The 24,069-nt window shown below is 38.5% G+C and overlaps 1 protein-coding gene across 6 annotated transcripts in view; it reads left to right on the top strand.

Moving 5' to 3' along the window:
- LOC108985831 (WD repeat-containing protein 26 homolog) overlaps nucleotides 1-24,069 on the top strand; it is a 45,962-nt gene that overhangs the window by 18,403 nt on the left and 3,490 nt on the right. For all 6 annotated transcript variants that reach the window (XM_018958266.2, XM_035686026.1, XM_018958263.2 and 3 more), the window contains 2 exons: nucleotides 4,343-4,444; nucleotides 10,508-11,137. In XM_018958266.2, coding sequence (XP_018813811.1) covers nucleotides 4,343-4,444; nucleotides 10,508-11,137 — 732 coding nt within the window. The remainder of the gene's footprint in view (nucleotides 1-4,342; nucleotides 4,445-10,507; nucleotides 11,138-24,069) is intronic.

The following is a 24,069-nucleotide window of genomic DNA, read 5'->3' on the forward strand; positions in this document are numbered from 1 at the left end:
TGCTGAACATGTCCAACTTCAACGGCTGTAAGCAAAGCCATGAATTGTTTCCTCAAACCCTCACATTCAATTCCCACACAATGTTGGATTTCCTTCACCTTGTGTAAAACCCAATCGAAGATGCTATACTGACCTGGCAGAAAACAGTTGAGGGGTACGGGCTCCCCAACCATGTCTATCTCGTCTCTGAGTGTCCATTGTGATTTCAACGGCACCCCCATCTCTTCCTTAGCATAGTTGAATCTACCATACCACTCAGAGGGGTCGATTCTAGGCACCAACATCTGAGATGGCCCCACTGTGACTTCATCAATAGTCTCAGCTTTTGTAAACAACACACGTGCCACGTCAGGATGTTGTGCAACCTTCGCCAGAGGGGAAACCACCTGGATCTTGAGTGAGGACTCTCTCCCTTTCTGTCTATCGGCCTTGTTTGTCCTTGTTGGGCCTGGGATCTGACATCTGACGGTACGACATCAATGAGATCCAATTTTGTTTCTACTGCTGTCGACTCCCCTTATATCAAGTTTGTCATCTAGGCTACCATCGAAGGTTCCGTGGTCAGAGTCATGTCTGTTGGGACCTTTTTTGGCGAGGTCAGTAGACTCTTGCTAGTGGAAGGCCCAACCACGCCCCCGCCTCTAACCCTCCACACGGGCTGAATACCAACCTTGGCCTTCACTCTATCCTCCCCCATGGGTTGAAGCCTAGATGATCGGCCCACAATATTACCTGCCATTACACTCCCTTTTGACGGCCCTATGGGCTGAGGCCCAGCGGATTGTCCCAAGTCCCCTTATTAAGTCCCAAGGGTTGAAACCCAGAGTGACTGCCCAAAACAACTCTTAGCTGCGTAGCCCAGGCCCACAACCTTATCCTACTCAACGCAGCGTATTAAGTAGCCACTTTCTCCTGCAGAGCTGTTAGTAGGGATTGCATGTCCTTCAAGGTACTGTTCACGCCATTGCCTGCCAGAGTGACAATAGGCCTGCCACCGCCACCCTTCTAGTGCACACATACTGTACCAATGGTGTGAAGGACCATTTCGGTCCCCTTACCTTGAATGTGTCGTACAGTGGCTTGCTGTTTTGTACCACCACCGGCCACTACACGCATATATTGCTCTCGGGACTGCACCGGCTCTGTTGTCTGCTTCAGGGCCTCCCTGTAATACAGACTCTGTGTTTGGGTCCCCACCCCTGATGGTCTCTATTACCGTCCACCAGTGTTACGAAACAAGATCTCCTCCCCCAATATGGCCTCCCTCAATGCACTTGCCATCTTCCTCTGTCTCTTCCCCTCCATATCTTCCGGTATGAGTATAAAATTTCGCTTTCCACCCCACTGTACTCTACTAACACCATGAATCAACCATTAGCATTTGAGCACCTCTGTGCAATGAAACTTCTCGCACCCTCCCTTGATGTAGTATAAAAATCCTTCGTTCCACCCTTCAAACACTCCTCCAAAACTTTGGCAAACCAATGCACCGATACCATCCCAAGTCTCACTTCCTTCACTATCTTCCAACTTCTCTCTGTTATGAGCAAGGAGCTTTGATCCTTTATCAAAACAAAGGCTTTCGATTCTATAACTAGTTTTTTTCTGCACCCCATCCTACTCTACCACCCCTACAACTCATTGCTCCGCTGTGATCTCACTGCTGAATTCCATCAGACCTCATCGGAGTGTTTGGTTGTAGAGAAACCTTTGGGAGAGAAACTTTTTGCTTCAAAAGCTTGTAATACTAAGTAACACAACTAGAAGAGGACATGAACCAAAAATAAAAAGGAGCACATCCAAGGCTATCGGGTTGGGGTGTTTTATGTGCCTATGCTAGTCTCAATGGTGGAAATGAATGAATTGCGGCAATTATTATCTAATTTATGCTACTACCATGATCAAGAAGCAAGCCAAAGAAAAGGAAAACATAGTTCTAAGCTGTACAAAGAATGGTAAGGAGATTAGAAGCAAACTGAAATAAATGGACTAAAGAGAAAACCAGAAATGTGAAAGGAAAACTTACTGGGATGGTGTAATCTATGGCTGCTTGCGTTGGTTTAAGCTTGAGGAGGTGGCTCACAATTACACATTGAATTCTAAGGGTTTGACACACAAAAATGGAGAGTTGAGCTGAATTAAAAAGGGATCGAAAGAGAGGAAAAGAGAGGACTAAAAACATGGCAGAAATTGAAATGTTTGGAGCAAAACAGAGCTGGAAAATCCTCCTATTCACAAGGTCTCATTTAAACATAAGAATATATTTGGAGCTTTTAAAATAATTTCCAAGCTGATAAAATAATTTAAATTAATTAATTATTAAGAACTATTTTATTTTTGGGGCTCCAAAATTGAAGAAGCTAGATTAAAAAATTAAGTTTGGTTCAATAACACTTAAAATACCCCATTTAAAATAATTCTGGACTTTAAAAATATTACGTGGACGATTTTAAAATATTTGACCCAATTTTGAAATCTTCCTCTAAATTTAAAATCAGAATTTGAGATACAAGACTTTTTTAGGCGAGGCTCGTGACCAACCCGAGAGGAAATCGTAGCACTTGGTCACAACTAATTTGACACAAACTTCAAGAATTTCATGACTATGGGATTGTCAAAAACTTGGAAATTTCATTCATTAGGTTGCATTTTTGGACATGGTAGAATAAAATGTCAAGGCCGTTGTTAAGGGAATACTATTTTGGAAGATGGTGCTGGTTATTTTATCATCATTTTGGAACCTAGTATTGATGAAGTCATTGAAATTGTTTCTTATTTCAAGAGATGTTAATTGGATTTTTCACTTCTGATAGGGATAGTTCTGTGACTTTTGTGTGGGCATCAGTTATAGGTTTGGTTGAAAGTAGACATAGTTAACGAACACAGTTTAGCTCAACGTTCTCCCTTAGCTTAGTGTGGGCAAACCCACACTCCACTGCACTGAACAAAATTTATTTACCCCATGCCTGAAGCAGACAAAATATCACTTAAAAGTAGCCTTTTTTTTTCTTTCCATTAAAACTGTCTATATTATTGGTTTTAATTGATAGATTCCTATCGTCTTTAACATAAACTATGATAGCAGCTTATGCGAGTGGTCACCTCTATGTGTTGGATCCATTTTCTTGCTAACCGGTTGGAAATGCAAATTAAACAAGACTACAGTACTGACTGCATGTGATGGTTGTGCTTTCAAGTTGGAGATTCTGAATTGAGAATGACCTTTTATTTTAATTAAGTGGAGATAATCCTAAAATTCCTGAAAGCTTAAAGAGATATGTAGAAGCTCTAGTTATACACTTGTATAGACTTGCCAATCTAAGGCATGTTGAACGTGTGCTTCTTTTGCCCTTTTATATCAAATCTGGAGGCATTTGCCCTGCCTAAATGCTATTGGGCCCTCCCTCCGTCCCTCCGTCCCTCCCTCACTCTCTCTCTGTCTCTCTGTCTCTCTCTCTCTCTCTCTCTCATTTGGATGACATTTGTGAGAAATAAATAAATATGAGGGGTTTATGTTTAGTTGTGGGTGTGGTTTTCTTCTGGATTCTTTGACATTTATTTTCCTCTCATACCTTTCTCTTTAAATCACAGTACCACTGTGTTTTCTTAATCAATCAACAAGCAGCCCTCGTTCTTAATTACTAAAAGTACAGCTCTAATTTGATGATCATAGTATATTTATTGACTATAAGGCCAGCACCGAAACCTCAAACCACAACATAGGTATCTGCCTTGTGGTTTCAGGAATCGAAGTGACTTTCAGCCCCAGACTGCTATAGACTCCATCGAGCACCTCCCTCCACTTACTTTGCAAGATGTACCATAAGCTTATCCTTCCTTTAGTTGTCCTGCATCCCAATTAACAATAACATCCTGGTTCATTTATTCTAAAACATTTATAGTCTTTGGATACATTTTACATCATTTGATGGTGGGAATTGCACTTGATGTTTGGAAAAATTCATAAGCACGTCTACTTGTATCTATCTGTATCTTTCTCTTTGTACACCCTCGAGAAAAAAAGTGAAACAAGAGAAGTTCCTTTGTGCGTGAGAAAAGACCATGAATGTCTTCTGTATAAGTAATGTCCTTTCAGGAATGTAATAATGGTGTTGATTCAAGTTAAGCCTACATCTTCGGTGACCCCTTTTTTGGTTAATTTCTATAATTTGTAGTTATTGAGTTTTCTTTCCTAACTTAGTTGCTTTGTTTCTATTCTGGACAATCTTATTAACCTTAGGCTTATTATGTCTTTGCTTCTTTTATAGTTGCTATTGTGAATTTAGTTTCCACTTCATTCATTCTTTCACTTAAATCATTCTTTTTATTCATATTTGAATAGATATTACGAGAACACAGGGATGAAGTCTGGTTCTTGCAGTTTTCACATAATGGGAAATATTTGGCTTCATCATCAAATGATCGTTCAGCAATCATATGGGAGGTAAGCTTGATATTGACCTGCAAATGCTGCATACTGTTAGCCTCTTCTATGCTGTTCTCTCCTCCTTTCGTTCATTCAATTGATTTAGATTTGACTGTATGATGAACTCTTTTTGTGAGTCTAAATTTGTTAAATTTAATAGCTTTCTTTGTGCTTCTATGATTGTTTGTATATCTACCTGTAGCAAAATGTCAGAATTCTACTATTTTTCATCAGATGATCACTCAGCAATCAATTTGTTGCGTATATATCCTCCGGATGTTCCAGGGCTATGAAAAATATTGCTGAATTTCTAGAAAGTAACATACTTAAAAAAAAAAATTGCTGGAAAGTAAACTTGATTGATTTTCAGATAGCTAGGGCTACGGTTTTGGAGGTTAAACGGCTTAAAATTTTTAGTGAAATTGGCATTTCATATTGTGTACGGAAGGGTTTGGGTGGTTGTTCCTAGCCCTTCGATTACTGAATAGTATTTTCTGGTCATAGAAACAAAACCTGAAATACCCATTTCACCTGCAGCAAGAGTCTTCCTGCAACCTAATTCCTTCAAGAAACCACCTCCCACTTGGACTATTTTTTCGATAAGTATGGTGAACTTTTATTAAAAAGAGTAAATAGGCATAGCCAAGTACACAGGAAGTATACAACAGAGAACACCTAATTATAAGTCAGGAGAAAAAAGGCATAGACTTTCTTGATAGAATCAGAATATGATTTTGAGAATAAAAGAATTTAATAGCTGAAACTAGAGAGAAAAAAGGCACTAGCATTGTCTGAAATTTGATTAATTAACTCCAAAAAGTGGTGTTACAACTTTAGCAAATCCTAAACAAGAGTAAGACAATGTTTCCCTAGCAAAGATGTGATCACAACTACTAATTCACTTTTAATAGTTCCAAATCGTACTTACTGCAATTTTTATTTGTTGCCTGAGATTGAGATTCTACCTAGCTTGATTTGTTGCAAAGATGCCTAGGTGTTCATTTATCGAGAAGACGCACTACTAATTCTTTTGGACGGACCTGAAAACTGCACTGCTGTATCCTTGCAGTTTGAAATCAAGACACTGATGTATTTAATTTCGCAATTCAGATTTAATGGTTCCACTTGAACTTTGAAAATCAATGTGTTGAGTAAAGCTTTTAGTTTCTTGCTTTTGCTGATTAAAGCTTAAAGGTTATGGTTAAGTTTAAGCCACAATCTATGAAGCAATTGACTTTCAGAATTTGGCTTTGGAATATTGGTAGTTAGCTTCAAGAGCCTCTCATAACGGGGAAGCCCCAAAAAAACCCTTTCAACAATCTTGTTCTAATCTGCTAGGGTGCACTAAACAATTTTCTCTTGAATGACAATTCCTCTCTCCCTGATGGCTGTTGCAGAGCTTCTTGTTGGAAATCTTGTTTGTGGACATGTTAGATATTTTACATGGTTGGAAGTTGATGGACTAGTGGACATGGCCAGACAGTGGTGGTCATCTTATCAAATTTTCAGTTCCCCAAGGTTCATATTGGCCAGAAAGCTTAAAGTTTTGAAGAATGACTTGAAGAAGTGGAATGTGGAAGTTTTTGGGAATGTTAATTGTTAGAAGGAATCCCTGCTTGAGGAGTTGCAGGGTTTAGATGGTAGGGAGGAGTTTGGGATTCTTTCGGATGAGATGTTGAGGAGTTGTGTGGCTGCCAAACTTGAGAAGTGGTCTTGTTGGAGGAGATCTCGCGGAGGCAAAAATCTCAGGCTCTTTGGATTCTTTCTCAGAGGTCTACTTATAAGTCGAAGACGATTTGGAATGGTGCCATTTAAAAGATTGAGAGAAGGTTGATAGGATGGAAAATAATATAATTGTGAAAAGGGGGAAGAATCACTATGATCAAGAACACTTTCTAACCTTCCTACATATTTTCTATCATTATTTTCCTTGACTGGAGGTGTGGCTAATCGGATTGAGAATTTTTTTTTTATGCTTTCCTGATGGGAGGAATTGGGGAGCAAGCCAAGTTCCATCTAGTGAATTGGGAAAATGTCTACTCCCCCGATTCCAAGTGGAGGGTTGGGGATTCGAAGGTTTGAGGATTTTTAATAAGACACTTCTTGGGAAATGGCTTTTGTGGTACCATCAGGAGGGAGAGTCATTGTGGAGGGCCATTATTAACTCCAAATACATGAGTGGTTGTGGGGCTTGGTGCTGTAATGTAGTGAGATGTGCGCATAGTGTGGGACTGTGGAAAAATTTTAGGAAGGGCTAGGGGGATTGTTTTAGGGCTTGCTTAGGAATTGAGATGATCCCATCTCATCATCTCATCTCAAAACTTTTCATAATTTTCTTACCAAACATCGCTCAACCACAAACACTTTTCAATTTCAAATCTTCAACTTTTTTATCTAATCATTACAACTTTTCGAAACTTCCAAACAAAACACAAAAAACAATACAACTTTTTCAAATTTCTAATAAAAAATAATATTAAAAAAGAATATTCTAACAATATTTAATTTTATAATATTTTCATTAAACTTTCTCTCTCTCATTTCCCAAAACCCAATAAAACATTTGAACTTAAACCATTTCACTACTATTCACATAATTCTCATCTTATCTCATTACCCAAACATGCCCTTAGTCATTTTACGCCTCATTTGGTTACACAAACCATATCATTTCATTTCATCTAATCATTAAACTTTCCCAAACTCTCACACAATTCTAGCAACTCTAGTTCCTTACAATGGAATGTTTGTTTTCTTCGGGCTTCCCAGGATTGGGTAGTGGGGCTATTTCCAACTTCTCAGGTTGCATGATACAAGCATAGGTAGTGGAGAGATGCACAAGTTGCTTTGGATTCATGCTGGGAACAAGAAGTTCACAGTTCGATCTTTGTATAAGGTGGTGTTAGGTCTAATCCATAATCCTTTCCTATGGAAGTGCATTTGGAGGAGTAAGGTGCCATCCAAAGTTGCTTTTTTTGGGTTGGACGGCTTCCCATGGGGAAAATTTGACTCTGGACAATCTGAGAAAGCAGGGCACATTATTATGATGTGAATCTGTGGACCATCAAGACAATTTTTCCAAGCAGTATGGACGGTGTTAGCCCCAAAAATGTTTAAGTATTCGCATATTAAACATCAATGTGCAAGCAACATTTAAAAAATTACATGTTTGCGCTCAATTACACCGTTTTGTTGAGAAGTGTGAGCACTAGTTCTGATGAATAATATTGTGATCATCACAAAAATATTTCATACTAGATAGAACAAGAGTTTCATGTTATAATTTAGAAAAATTTGTGTAATAGATTTTTTCTTTCATTTAAAGCATTCTTATCATTCGAGAAGGATTCATCAATAAAATGGCAAAATAAATAAATCTATTTAAAATTGAAATGGGGGAACGACCCCATATGTCTGTGTGGACGACATTAAAAGACTCAGACTGACAACTATGACTATTACTTGTGAAGGAACTGCAAAGATGTTCCCTTAATTGACATGCTCCGCACTCTAGACCGGACACATGGCTCAATGTAATACTAACTTGAGTTTGGTCAAGGACAGGTGACCCAAATGAAGATGCTACTAGAAGGGAGATAGGGCAATACTCAAAATCGATGAATGAGAGAAAGAGAGCCATCAAGATCTCGATCTAGATCTAGATAATATAAGTCATCTTCATTCACCAAATGAATCTTCTTCTTGGTCTTGAGATCCCGAAAGAAGTGGAAGGAAAACGAATTTCACAGACTTGTAGTTAATTGACTAACAAAATCAATTAAAGGGAGAATCTAGAACAGAAAGAGAAGATGGTAATTTCTCATTCATCATAAAAAGAAAGACAAGATGGTAAGGATAAAAAATTTGTAGGATGAAGGAAACCTTTTTCAGCGATAGGCCGAGAATGACCATCAACTACAACAATTTGGTGTTCAATAGGAATCAAATGAGAAGAGAAATGATATACCAATCGTATGTATGCTAGCACCAGAGTAAATGATCCAAGACATGGATGAATTGGCTACACATGTAACATTACTGAATCATTTAATGTAGTAGTGGAGGAAGGAAATGTAGTGCTCAGACATTAAGCTCATCAAATTGAGTGGTGAGTGCAAGATGGGAATCAGAATCGAAAGGCATGTGCCTAGAGGAAGTAGAAGTAGGTTGTGACTTAGTAATTTCTTCACTGACTTGATGCACAAAATTTGAGTAGCCATACTTCACCCAAAAATGTGCCGTAACATGATCAATACCACCACAGTGATCACATATGTACTTACATAGAGAGAGATAAGGGACTTTTGTTGGTACACTGAACGTTCAATGGTGGCTGAGGGCATTTGACGGCGAGAATTTACCCGTGCTTTGGAGTGGAATATGGGTTTCCTGAAACTGGTAGTAATCGAATCAAAATTATTAGAGGTAACAAGGGATGATATTTGGACATTATTGAGAGGAGCTGGAGAGTTGTGAAAGGAATGAGTCTAGGGTTGGCCACGGTGCTTTGGTTTACCAAAGCATTGGAGGATTGTTTGAAGGGTGAAAGAAGGGAGTTTTATGCTGCTCATCAGGAGGGAGATAAAGGTTTCATCATGCAGAGATGTTCTTATTCCCGTGGCTATTATTACATGGCATTAGTGGAGTATGGAGGAGGTGGTTGACGAAATTTCATCTTCATTCCAGAGGAGAAGGATGGAGGAAGTTGGTGGATGCACTGAGGGAGGCAGGAAGAGAGGGTGGACATGTTCATACGCTGCCTGTGGTGGCGATGGTGGCTATGAACCAACCTCACACATGTTTGTACAGGGAGTTTCTCCAACAGCCGCGGGCACCGGTGCTGTCCCATGCACATAACAGGTCGGGAGGATGGTCTGACATGTCATAAAGCCTAAGTGGAGCTGCTGGTTCAGGGAGGGTTGGTTGTGCCGCTGGTACAGTAGGCATACAAAGGCAAGATGGTGGTGGCAGGTGTGCTGTCGGCCTGGCAGACAAAGGCGTGTATCGTACTCTTACGAACATTAAAAAATAGTTAGATGCATTGCAGGAGAGAATGGAGTGCCTTATACGGCGCGTTGAGGAGAATCAGGTGGTGGGCTTGGGCTTGGGCCTGGGCCTGGGCCATGGACTGGTTAAAGGAAAATTTATGGGTGGTTTGGGAACAAAAGGGCCAGTCAGCATGGATGAAAGTGCCGTTGGCCCCTCCAGTGTACTTCAAGCTGTGAACCAAATTAGAGGGAAGGCAAAGCAAGACTCGCCATATTAAATAGAGAAATGATAGTGCCACTGAAATTTTGTACCAATTTGTTTTTTTCATTTTTTTTACTTATAGTGTTTTGTAATGACTGATTTCTTTTTTTGAAAAATGTTTAAAGGGGTTTAAAAAATGTTTGAAAAAAAAAGAAAAAAGAAATTACACCATTCGATGGAAAAAATCAATAGAAGCTTCTGTGCGTGTAGCATCACCCTATTAAAATATGAGACAGGTTGGCCCTGTATGGAGGAACGAGAGGAACGGTCGCTGTTTTGACAATAGGGAACACTCATCGGAAGGATTTAGGGACTTTTTCTTTCATATATTGTTGTTTTGGGCTTCACCTATAATGGGACGAGTTTTAATGATTTATGCGCATTAATTCATTCAGCACTTTGGGCCAAGGTGCTAGACAGAATTTGGCTTGACTGTGCCTAGTGCCTTCACCTTCACGGATATAGGGTTAGATATAATTCTGGGTCTGTTTTAGGTCTGATCTCATGATTCACAGGTCCTGGGATTAACTAGGTAAAAGGCATGTTGTGTTTTACAGTCTCCGGGATTTGTCGTCATAAAAAAAAAAAAAAAAAAATAAGTCTGATCTCATAATTAACAACCTTATCGTAATACATTTATTGTCGGTCAATTTCTTATTATCAAGATATCTGGTTAGGCTGTCTTCTAATTGGGTTCCTGTTATATAAAATTCTGTGATTCCAGCTTTTTGAACATCCCTTTGTGATCCCAAGTCAATGCATATATCTCATATCAACACGTTATTCTTTCACTTTTTTTTAGTTCGGTTTTTTTTTTCCCGGTTTGTGCAGGTTGATGTCAATGGTGGAGTGTCTTTAAAGCATAGATTATGTGGCCACCAGAAACCTGTCTGCGCTGCTTCGTGGAGTCCTGATGATCATGAACTCCTTACCTGTGGACTGGAGGAGGTTATCAGGCGCTGGGATGTTTCTTCTGGTGAGTGCCTACATGTTTATGAGAAAGCTGACAGTGGCCTTGTGTCCTGTGGATGGTTTCCAGATGGCAAATGGATATTCTCTGGTGTCAATGACAAGAGTATTTGCATGTGGCAATTAGATGGGAGAGAGCTGCAGTGTTGGAAAGGGCAACGAACTCTTAGGATATCTGATTTGGAAATAACGAATGATGGAAAACAGATTATAAGTATTTGTAGAGAAAATGCAATACTCTTACTTAACAGAGAAGCAAACACCGAAAGATTAATTGAAGAGGATCAAACAGTAACCTCGTTTTCACTATCGAGGGATAATAGGTTTTTGCTGGTTAATCTTCTAGACCAAGAAATCCATCTCTGGAACATTGATGGTGACCTCAAGCTTGTTGCCAAGTACAAAGGTCACAAACGCACCCGGTTTGTGATCAGATCTTGCTTTGGTGGACTTGCCCAAGCTTTTATTGCCAGCGGCAGTGAGGATTCTCAGGTATGGGCTTTTATTTTTTCTTTCAGGTTTTTTTAGAGTATGTTTCTTGGTTTTTATGGACAGGTTCTATTCTGTAGAAAATTCATTGGGTTTAACCGCTCCTATTCTAACCAAGAGAATGCTTTGTATGTATTATGTGTGCTTTTGCGGATATTATATCCACATTGAGCTGCTATTTTGCACGTTGTTATAATTTGTGATGTCCAAAATTATTATTGGTGAGAAGAAATTAAAAATATAGCTTGTAGTTGCTTTTCTATGCCACCTCTTGTTAGAGTATTAACTACTATTAAATAATAACTAAATTGCTAGATGCAATTATCTGTCTGCTTCAGATGTACAGCTTAGGACAAAATTTAAAATGTGAATTCTAGATAGTATGGTAGAATTCATATTAATGACTTTTTCTAAAATATCAATCTATTTTCAAGTGGATTATCTCTTTGGATGCGTGGTGATCTCAATTTGATCATTATACAAGGCATTGATTCGTACTCAGCCCATATGATGAAAACTTTGTATACAATTCCTTGGGAGATGCATCTATAATAATTCCTCTGTCTAAGTAGGAGAAAACCTGATTTGAATGATTTTATGTTAATAGACAAATTGGCTATTGCTAGGTTATAATTGTTATCGACAAGCAATTGAAGGCACTACTGTATGTATGGTAACTTTAGCAGCTCTAGAAGTGAGAACCATCAACTATTGGTAAAAAGGACCCACGATTCATTTACTTCCTTTTGGAAATATATAGCTTCCATCTATATTTTGGAAGGTCTCATTCATTGTCTACATCAAAAGGTCAAACATAACTTATGTTTGCTTAGCATTTATACATTAAAACATAATGTAACACCCATTCCCTAAGGTTATGAATGTCCCGTGCTTACGTAAAAATAGCCAGGCCAGAGATTACGCAACTTAATAAAATAAATATAAGAAGCCTGAAACTAAATCAAACTGCTCTATCTAAGCCTGTTCTTCCTGCTCGTAATCATAATCATCCTCACCTGGGTGGTTAAAAACATGAAATAAAACTAAAATGAGTCAAGACTCAGTAAAAAAACCATCACAACGTAAACATAATAAATGTAAGGGTTTTCATAAAATTTTTCATTTGCTGATAATTAAAAATCATGACTGTTCATACTCATACTTATGCTATGTATGACTTGTCTGAATTAGTTGACTGATCTGACTGGCCAACACATTTAACCCTGTGTGCAAAATTGTGCACTGGCCCCACATCCTGCGGCTGCAAAGGGAGCCACTGAGTAGTATTCTAGCATACTACGGTAGACTACGCTTGAGCCCGTGGCTTGCACATCCACCCTAAAACTACATTGGTACTATGCATCTGAATGGTCATCTGATTAAATTGATATGATTTTATCTTGCACTTGAATTTAAGAAAGCTTACGTGTTTTATTCGACGTGAGATGCATGACATACATGCTAATATAAATAACTGTAAAATGTCAAATCTGAACTTGTTGGGGAAAATTAACATAATCGTATACTATGATGAATAACATGCTTGCATAATCGTGACATGCGTGGTACATAAAAAGTGGCTATCAAAGAACTGGCTTTAATAATCATTTATCTAAACTAACTAACATGTGTTAATCCTAATTTATGATTAAGCTACTTACCTCATTACACTGCTTCCTGAATCTTACTTCATAGTTCTTTACCTATACGAAATACGAATCATTACTAACGATTCTAGAAAAATGTGTCGTAATATTCTACTTAATTTAATACATACCATGGAGAATAATTTAATAAATATTTTATTTCATACAAAATCATTGAATACTAATATAATTATTTAAAACTAATAACATATTTTAAGTTATGATTTAGTAGGAAATATATTTTATCTACTTTTGTAAAATAACAGTGGAGAATACTCTGTTCATGATTAGACTTAGGAGTAGTTTGGATTCAGAGATAAGTTGAGATGATTTGTGAATAGTAGAATAAAAGTTGAATTATTTATTATATTTTGTGTGGAAATTTGAGAAAAGTTGTTTTGGGATTTGAAAGTTGAATTGTTTATTATATTTTGTGTGGGAATTTGGAAAAATTAGTAATTTAATTCAAAACCTTAAATATTTACTGTAAAATCAAGTTTCTGGGTTAACATATTTATTCAATTGAAACTAAGAACAACTTAACATATTATAATAGTTTTCTGAAATATATAAAACCAATCCTAACGTAAAATTTAAGCCAAACATAAGATACAAAAGTCTAAACTAATATCCATTCAACATAAACTTAACTCAAAACAACCGTCCAATAAAATACAAGCCCGCCAAAGTCCAAGACATAATCTTCCATGGCTTACATCCCAAGGGTAGCAAGGTAAATAAACTTAAAAGTTCTACCCTTTGTAAACAATAGGGTTCCAGGGGAATGATATGAACCCGTGGGAATGGAATTTCTTGAACCCTCAATCAATTTGAAAACTCACCTAAGAAAGCCAAAATCAAGCCAATAGAAAATTTAGTCCCGTTGAGTAACTCGTTTTAAGAACTTAGATTATATGAAAATTTAAACCCTTTGAAGAACCTGTCTCAAGAACCTAAATTATAAGGAAGAACGCCATAAAGGTTGTGATTTGCCTTTGATAAGTTCAAAAGTTCATTAAAAAACAAGAGTAGATAAACTCAACTCACAATGAATAAATTCATCAAATTTCATAAATTTAAAATGAGGTTACAAAGAGTATTTAAACCAAAACCTAATTAAAATCCTAACCAAAGTAAATCCCTATCTTCCAAAAATACTCTTGAGTGAATAGTGCTGCGGTTACAGTACTCGACTACAATAACTTATATATCTCAATCTCCCAAAAATCCTAGATTAACATAAAACCCTTTCCCAAAATACCCTTGGGCGAAATACAAGACCTTCCCAAAAGAAACTCTAGCTGCAAATTAAAATAATCCCTAAACTACCCTTAAAAACTTCTCTTGAAACCCTAGTTCATAAAACATAAAACATATGTGAGCCAAACATTCTCAAGTCCCATTATTCTAGATTAATTCCTATAACTAATAAAATAAGCCCTTTTAATAAATTAAACAAGGTCCAAACAATAACTCTAGCTCATGTTTTCCATAGCTTGTATCAAGTGGATCAAAACTGGATCTCCTTCTTTGAAGCCCATCTTGAGTGTTGTAGTCTTCCAAACTTCATCTCAAGTGGATTGTTCCAATCCTTGCATTGCCTACTTGATCTTCTTGGCTCTTGACCTTGTAATTAGCCCATTTGGAACTTGCAAACGATCTTTAAGACTAGGTCTATCTTGGAGACCATCATACAAGGTCCCTTTCAGATACATGAGAGAGAGAGTGTTGGGTGGTAGAGGCTTACCGAGGAAGAAAGCGACGCCATGCGACTGTTGTTCTAGGTGGCTGAATCGAGGTCAACGACGGCAAGGCTTCAGTTGCAGAGTAATGTTGTTAGACCGGGAAAAATGGTTTATGTGCCGCTAGGGAAGAAAAGCGCTGGGAAAAGGAGATGATGGTTCGCAACGGTGACTTGCCATGGGAAAGTTGTGTCCGGTGGATTTGAGGGCTTTCTGGGTGGTTTCTGATGATATGGGGGTGGTTACCTTGGGTTCACACACATGGTTCTTTCGGTGTTTGATGGCCCATGGTGCCTGCCGTGATTTAATAGTACTTCGGCTTGGAGCAACAGCAGGATGTGGAGGCTCTGGCAAAAGCTTGCCTTGGGAAGGGAAGGAGTCGCGATGGTGTAAGGCGGTGTAGGGCGGAGCTAGCTTCCTCTGTTGGTGGTTGAGTGATGGCGGCATGCTTTGTTCTTGGTATCGCCCAACAGAGAATGACAGGTGGTGGTTGGGCTGCTGTGCATGGGCTGAAAGGCGACTGCCCTGCAGTGCGTGGTGATCTCTTGGTGCTCTGATTTGTTCCAATTACTTCAGTTACGGCCGATGTAATGGCTCACTCACTGAAGAATCATTTGAGAGAAGGGGAAGAGTGACAGACGTCTAAACCATTTGACTTAATTTTTAACGATAATAATAAAAACAATCCGAGTTAAAATGAACAACTTATTAATGATTAAAATTTGATAAAAATACAATGATAACAATAAAATTAATAGAATGTTTATAATGATAATAAAACAAAAATTATTCACATTCTATCCTTGATAATATTTGGTTCGGGTTATTACAAAATTTATGTTTTAATACACACCTCTTTAATATTTTGGCCTCTCACCAATGGAGTATGCAGAGATTGGTAATGAACTGTAAATTTTGTTGCAGTGTAACATCTATTCCCAATAAGGTGAAGAATGTTACTTCTATACTTTCCTTGGCACTAAGTAATAAAAGTTCTACAAATCACACTATCAATCACTTCATTCATCTCAAAATAATAAATCTACTAAATTCAACATATCCAAACTTAAGGAAAACCATATGTCATATAATTATTCTAAATAAATCTCTAACGGCCTATGTAACAACACAAAGGCATTTTAAAATGTATAGGCAAATTGAATCAAATACTAAGTTGCATATCATACAATGAAAAGAGCTATAAACATTATATCTTTAAAAAACGCCGATAAAACATTTTTCACATATCGTAAAACATTCTTCTTAGAATAGAAGTGTGTCGTCAGCAAATGTCAAGTGAATTATGTTGGGGCTGGATCCATCCCTCAAGCCCACAGGAAAACCCAATAATAATCCCCTATGCTCCATAGCCGATGTCATTCTGCCAAGAGCCTCCACGACAATGTAACACCCATTCTTGTAGGCTAGGAGTGTCACGTATTTTTCATAAAAATAAATCCGGCAAGAAATTCCAAATTTCATAAATGAAATGAGAATTCTATTTTGTAGAAAATGTCTAATAAAATGTCTCCAAAAAACATTAAATGAATAAACTGAATAAATTCATGTCGTAAAAACATGTTTTATTTTAGAAGGTCTGAACTAAGAAAAATAACTGCTCCTACTCCTGGCCTGCCTGCTCGTATTAATCATCCTCACCTGGGTGGTTAAAAACATGAAAACAAACTAAAATGAGTCGAAGACTCGGTAAGAAATCCATCATAATGTGAATATAGTAAACATAAGGTTTTCATGCTAAGAGTTTAGAATTCATGACTGTTCATACTGAGTATGAATGATTTAACTGAATTAACTGACTGATCTGACTGATTTAACTAATTTAACTGATTTATCTGATTGGCCAACACACTTAACCCTGTGTGCGAGGTTGTGCACTGACCCCACGTCCTGCTGCAGCAAGGGGAGCCTCTGATAGTATTCTGGCATACTATGGTGGACCACGACTGAGTTCGTGGCTTGCACACCACCCTGAAACTGAACTGCATTGGTACCATGCATCTGAATGACCATCTTATTAACTGATCTGATCTTATCTTGCACTTGAATTTAAAATGGCTTACGTGTGTTATACACATGAGATGCATGACATATTACATACATAATCATAATTTTTGAATTTAAACATGATGCGGAATGACATGATCGTATGCTATGCTGGATGACATGTTTGCATGACATGAGTGGTTCATAAATAATTAGCTGGAAATGAACTGGCTTGAATAATATTTATTTATAAGCTAAACTGTGATGATCCTAATTTATGATCAAATTACTTATCTCGCTGCGCTTCTTCTTGAATATCACTTCGTAACTCAACACCTATACGCAATAATAACTATCATTAAATCTGTCTAGAATCAACATGTGCTAATATCCTATTTAATTAAATTCACAATCTAAAAGATAGTCAAACAAATCTTTTGTTTAACACCATAATCAATAAATCTTGATATTTAAATTACTTAAAATACTAATTTATAATTTAGTAGAATACTTGAGCTATTTTAAAATAAGTCATAAACTTAAATTCTTAATTAACATAATTATTCAATCTTATAAGAAACCCAATAAATATTAATATTGTTTAAATATTCTTAACATAATAATTTTATTAAAATCTGACTAAATAGATAAAGGAATATTAATTAAAATAATAGGCTCCATAATATACTGCAAAACACATTTTAAATTCTTTCAACACTTTCTTATAAAGATGAGCATTTGACTAATATATTCATTTAATAAAATTAAACTCAACTTCAAATACAATGACATATTAATATTCATAATTAACATACACTTAAACATAAAGTTATAAATGTAATCGTACTTAAAACACTGAAGATACTATGGGAAGGGATTAAAAAAGGGTATAAAAGTAATCTCCTTTAAACACTTGCATTGAGTGAATTAAACCTAAAAAGCAACTAATACATTTTGTAGAGAAACAGAGGCAACGGGAGAGGCGTGCGAGGCAGAGGACTCACCGAGAGGAGGTATGCGACAGAGATGGGCTGCGAGGCGGTTCTGGCGACAAGCGGTGGTCATGGCGGTGAAACCAGCGGCTTCTCTGTGGTGGTGCGACACCGAGAGAGAGAGAGCGTGAGTCGGAGGTGCTTTGTCACGCTAAAACGCAGTCGAGAGAGAGAGGAGGCCAGCGGCATTCGTGGGCTTACCTGGAAAAATGTGGGTTTGACGGGAAAATAATCGGCCGGAGTTTTCTGTGACGCCTAAGCTGTCCTCGGCAAAGGGTGGCGGCAGAACAACCTGAACTGGTAGTGTCGAGGTGCTCGGCAAGAAGCCACCGCGTGGCGTACGTGTGACAGTGCTTGGAGGTCCTTCACGGTCATGCATGGTCTGCGCAGTGGGGTCGCCGCGGTGGTTCCGTCGTCGAGTCGCGGCCTTTCCGGTTACTGCGTCTCACTGAGTGGTGTCCGTGCGGCTTTTTATGGCATGGGCGTGCTCTGTTCCGTGATAAAACAGAGTCATGCTCTTCTGATCATTCTGTGCGACGGTGGTTTCCGTTTTGGTCTAACGAGGTCGACGTCGCTACTGGTAGAGGGGCTGAGCGTGGGTTGGGCAAGGCTTGAAATGTTTCTCGGTCTGCGGCGTGAGGTTTCTTCATGCAGAAGATCTAACCGTATATACATATACATATATATATATATATATAGGTGATAGAGAATGCCAAAAATAAACCCTAGGAAAAGAGACGTGCATGTGATGGGAGTGGAGACGTGCAGGGCGAAGGGGAGGGAAAACGTGGAAGTTAAAAGTATGAGAGTTATCCTAATAACAATAAAATATGAATAATAATAATAATAATAATAATGATTATAATAATATTTATAGCTATGTGAAATAAAACTTATTTAATAGCCTAAATTTAGGATCGGGTTGTTACAGACAATAACAAAAGTAAAGGGCACAAAGGATCTACTTGCTGAATGCCTCTGGAATTACTAAAGACACCTATGGGGGGCGTTCGCTGATACTAAAAATGAACTGAGGAGATTCAATGTTTTACAAGATGAAGTCCCAATTGACAAGATCATAAGCCTTTTCAATATCCAACTTACAAATGACCCCTGGCTGGCCAGATCTCAACCTGCTGTCCAAGCATTCGTTTGCACTCCCAAGTCTAGAATTTTCCCTCCAATGACATGCATTTTGAGAGTTGTGGATGATCTTGGGTAGCGCTCGTTTTAATATATTAGCAATGACTTTAGCAATAATCTTATAAATATCTCCCAGGACGGAAATCCTTACCTCAGTTGCTCCTAGCTTCTTTGGGATAAGAGATATGAAGGTGGCATTAAGGCTCTTTTCAAACTTGCTTTTTTTGTGGAACCCATGAAAGACCTTCATAATATCTTCCTTCACCACCTCCCACAGCCTTGGAAAAAGGAAGTTTAGAGCTCTTAGAATGTATTTAGGCGTTTCTTTTGTATACTCCCCGTTTACTTGGGCTATGCCTATTTATATTCACATCAATAAAGTTACTTATTACCTATCAAAAAAAAAAAAAAGCTTGGAAAAGCCCTTTGAATATATATATCTAGGCCTGGTGCCTTGTCGCTATTTAGTGCTTTCACCACTTCCCAAACAGCATTTTCCTCCAAAGGTATTTCCAGCCATGGCATCATCTTCTTCAATTGATGCAAAGAATTGCACAACTCAGAATTGCACAATGTGATCTCTCACAACCAAGAAATGTTCCCATGAACCAGTAAGGAGTTAATTGAATTATTCCTTTCATGGGAATTTGCCACCTGATGGAAATACTTTGTGCATCTATCCCCCTCTCTCAACCACAATGCGCTCGAATTTTGTCTCCAACTTTTCTCCTCTAGAAGAGTTTTTTTTTTTTTTATTCTTTTTTCCAGCTCATTGACCAGCTCAATCTTTCTTGACTTCTCTTCCTGGTTCATTAACCTTTCTTCTTCAGTAATCTCCAAATCTCTTAGTTCTTGAAAGAGGAGTTTCTTCTTCATCCCAATGTCTCCGAACACCTCCTTGTTCTTGTCCCTTAATCAGCCGTTTGCACCTTAAGTTTTTGTGCCAAAACAAAACTAGCAGACCCTTGGAAGTGGTATGGACTCCACCATTGCTTAACTTTTTCCATAAACACTTCTGATTTAAGCTAAATGTTTTCAAACTTGAACTATCCTCTACCGCCCTCTACAACCTACAGTCTAGGAGGATGGGAAAGTGGTTAGAGCACAATCTATCCAAGCATTTCTGATTAGCATTAGGAAAGTGTTCCTCCCTCTCCGAGGAGATCAAGAATTGGTCCAATCTTGACCAAGCTGGAACATCACGGTTGTTGGACCTAATGAATGATCCTCCAATCATCGGTAAGTCCATCAAAGATAAAATTAGAGAATTCCATCATTGGTAGGCTCACAGGAGCGAAACTTGACCTTTCACTAGTGGATTAAAGTGACATTGAAGTCCCCCCCCCCCACCCCCAACCTTTGGCGTTCTCTTTTCTATTTCTAGTTTTCTAGACTTCATAGCACATTTTCCAAATATCCCTTCTTATTAATAAAATTTATCTTACATATAAAAAAAAATTCTTTAGATGCTAGATCTATCGCTCCCTACCCATTTGTACCATACACACACCCCAGCAATGGACTACACTCCCCGAGCTCCTAACCGAGCAATCTTTGCAGCCTCTATATCACCAGTGTTTGGCCCACAAGAATCCTCACAGGCGCACGTAATGTCCAAGCACCGGTCCATTGCATCTCAATCAATGCCTCTTTTGGTTTTCTGATTTGCTAGTGGTCCCTGGCATGTTCTCCGGTTCCTTTATGACTTTTTTGGCACTTTTTCTCCTCCATTTTCCTATTTTTTGTTCTAAATAAACCCTAGATCTGCTGTCATCCACAACTCCACTGACAAACGCCCCACCTATGGACTGGAAATTCTCCAATTTATCATTCCTCGACACTAGACCACAACTCCACTGACACACCTGGCGAGTGCGGTCCAAGCCCTATTTCTGGTATCTTAGAGCATGTTCTTTAAGACTCATTGAAGAGTTGCTTTGTTTTCTTGAAGCATATATCTATGTTTTGGCAGTTCCTCTTCATTTGTAGCATTGGGTTTGGCCTGCGCATTGCATCAACAGTGCTGCAAACCTTTTGTGGTTTAGCTTCCATAACCACCTTTCGGGGTCATTTCCTCTATCTAATTGAGGAACATGGGCCGGGACCAATGTTTTGGATCCATTGCCCTTTTTTTGCTTTTAATTCTATGCACTGAATTGATTGTAATGGGGTATTTTGTTAGAGAAGCTCACCATCTGCTGCTACCAATCCATGAATACACATAATGCAAGTCCATTCCCGTGGAGGAGTATTTGGAAGACAAAGCCCCCCCAAAGGCAATCGTTTCTGTATTGACACTTCCTTGGGGAAGATCCTTACACTAGACTTACACTAGACATCTTTTTTGTTATGAATAAAAAATTTATTGAGACAAGTAACAAGGCAAAGCCAAGTACACAGGAATATACAAAAACCGAACCTATTTCATGTCAGGAACTAGAAAAAGAAACAAGAAAATCATGGACACTAGTTACATTAAATACAATTGCCGAAGCCCATTCAAATAAGGAATTAAAGAAAAAACATCTAAATTCGTCCACCAAGCGCTCCTTATCTTTAAAGCATTGACCATTCCTCTCTACCCAAATGCACCATACAAGGCATAAATGTATCATATTCCGAACAGCGGCAACTTGCACATTGCCCCTTAAACCTCTCCAGCAAGCAAAGAGGTCCACCCCCCTCCATGGCATCACCCAAGCCATACCACACCTACTGAACACTTCATTCCATAACAACCTGGTCACATCACTGTGTAGTGATAACCTGGTCACATCACTATGTAGTGATAGGTGATCCACTAATTCACCAGATTTCTTGCATAAGAAACACCAATCCAAAACAAATGCCAAATCATTGTCATGGATTGGTGTTGTTTGTACAAAAAGAGTGGGGAGTCCGTTGATCATCTACTAATTCATTGAGATTGCACCATGACATTGTGGAATGCATTCTTTGCTAGGGTGGGTTTTGCTTGGGTGATGCCATGAAGGGTGATCAATTTCCTAGCTTCTCGGAGAGGCCTTAAGGGCAATTTTCAGTTTGAAGCAATCAGGAAGATGGTTTCAATTTGCCTTGGTGGTTCTTTGAAGGGAGAGTTGGCAACAATGTAACTTTCCCTTATAAGGTGAGAATGCTACTAACTTCAAAATTTACAGGTATAAAAGATTTCAGAACCGTAAAATAATTTAGATTTTTTGTAATATGTGACACCTCAAGACAAAGCAAGAATCAAGAAATTCACTTATGGACTTTGGACTTGAGAAGTCATGGGAGGAAATAGATGTTAGTCCCAAGAATTCATGGTGACCTTATAGTCGGTCTGATTTCTCAGAATTTTTCGAGGTACTTAGGGTTATGATTTGACAAAAAGATTAGCACCACTGCCTTGTTACGGAGATAATTTAGGGATTTGATTTGTACTATTTTAGGGATGTTTTCCTTGATATCTAGATTGTATATTGCAGATAATTAGGTTGTAAATAAGTTGGAAATACTTACCATGTATGGCATTTAGGCGCTGGAAATCTGCCATTAATTATGTAAATCTCTTCTATATAATGAAAGGAAACCCTATGGAAAGGGCATTCAGAGCAATTTGACATTGTACCAGAGCCCCTACTCTATTTTCAGTCTCTGTGGTCTTAGGCCTCGTTTGTATTCACAGCCCATCTCAACTCATCTCACTACTATTCACTATTATTCAGCAACTTTAACTCACAAATCTCACTACTATTCACAACTCATCTCACTATTAGTCATAACTCATCTCAACTCATCTTCGAATCCAAATGACACCTTAATCTCTGGTGTGCGATTTCCATCGCTATTCGTGAGAATTTGTGAGTTGTCGGCGAGAGGAATTTTTTTTTCCCGCACGTTTTTCTGGTTCCTGGTTGAGTGTCGAAGCTCTTTGTGGTGGTCATATTTCTGAGTTTGCCATTTCGTTGGCTGTCGGAGCTCTGTCAATGTTGTGCTTCTTGTTGCGGGCTCCTTATTCTGGTGTCTTCGTGGTTGTCAGTGATCTCTGTGGGTGGCTGTGTGTCCGTCGGTGTCTTCTGTGGCAGTTGGCGACTTTGTGGCTTGCTGGGCTCCTTCTGGATGATCGACGAAGGTGCTGCCTCTTTCTCTGCTGTGTCGTTTCCACACAGGGCAGGTATTTTTGAGTTTGGCTTCCGTGGTGATCTGGGCCTTCCGTGTTTGATTTGGGCTTTTATTTCTGCTGGGCTTTTGTAATCTGGTTGTCTGTGGACCTCTTATTATTTGGATTTTGGGCCTGATTTGAGTTAGGCTTGCCAATTATTTGGTTGACTGCTTGGGCTTATTTTTTTTAGTGCCTTTCATCATGTCTATTGAAAATACTATTGTTCGATTTACTGGAAATAATTTCCGTACATGGGAATTTCAATTTAAAATTTTCTTGAAAGGGAAAGACTTATCAAATCATTTTGATAGTTCTGCTCTAGTTCCCACTGACGAAAAGGAATTTGCACAATGGGAGGTTCAGGATGCTAAGGTGGTCTCTTGGCTATTGGGGACGATTGAATCCCATCTTGTGACAAATCTTCGCTGTTTTACTACGGCTCATGCTATGTGGGACTACTTGCACCGTATTTAACACAAAAGATCACAGTGCCCGGAAATTCCAATTGGAGTTGGAAATTAGCAATTACAATATTTAGAAATTTTTGTGATGATGTGGTGCCAAGTGGCATAATTCGACCTTGACGCATTGCAGCCCACTTTACCACCTTAGTTTTGGGTCCCTACCCCCCATGGCCACCTGAACAAAGGTCATTGGCTGTCCTAAATCCATGGCTAAGTTACCTCTTGCTTCCTTCCATCATTTCACTTTACACTTGGCAAAAAGATTCTTTCCAAGAACACTTTTCAGATTTTGTTCCCCATGCCATAGTCTAGTGTACCGCCCCTCTTCATCAATAAAATTCACTGACTTTGGCCAGCTTTTTAATCATTTTTAGTCAGTATAATGATGAGGTTTCAGATCTTGTTGATGCTTGTAAGAAATCTGGAAAATGGAGAGGGAAAAGGCTAGAAGCTTGGCCGAAAATTGCAAGCAACCTTCCTCACCTTTTCACCTGTGTTGCCATCCCTCTCCAGGTGACTCACATTTGTTCTTTTGCTCTGAAATTTTAACCATTTCTAGTCAGTTTAATTAAATGGGATTTCAGCATTTTTTATTGGCTGCATTGGTTGGAAATCACACAAAGGAAATGTTCAAATGAGGCAATGGAAGCCTATGCCGAGCCCCTTACAAGCAACCACACCCATGTCTTTTATTTTCTGCTGATGCTGCCCACTTCCACCAATGGAATTCATGCAATATCTGATTATTACTTGGTAGATTTCTGAGCACATAATTATTAGGCACCCACACAAATTATTGG

This window comes from Juglans regia, chromosome 15 (assembly GCF_001411555.2).
Source record: "Juglans regia cultivar Chandler chromosome 15, Walnut 2.0, whole genome shotgun sequence".
Lineage (NCBI taxonomy): Eukaryota > Viridiplantae > Streptophyta > Magnoliopsida > Fagales > Juglandaceae > Juglans > Juglans regia.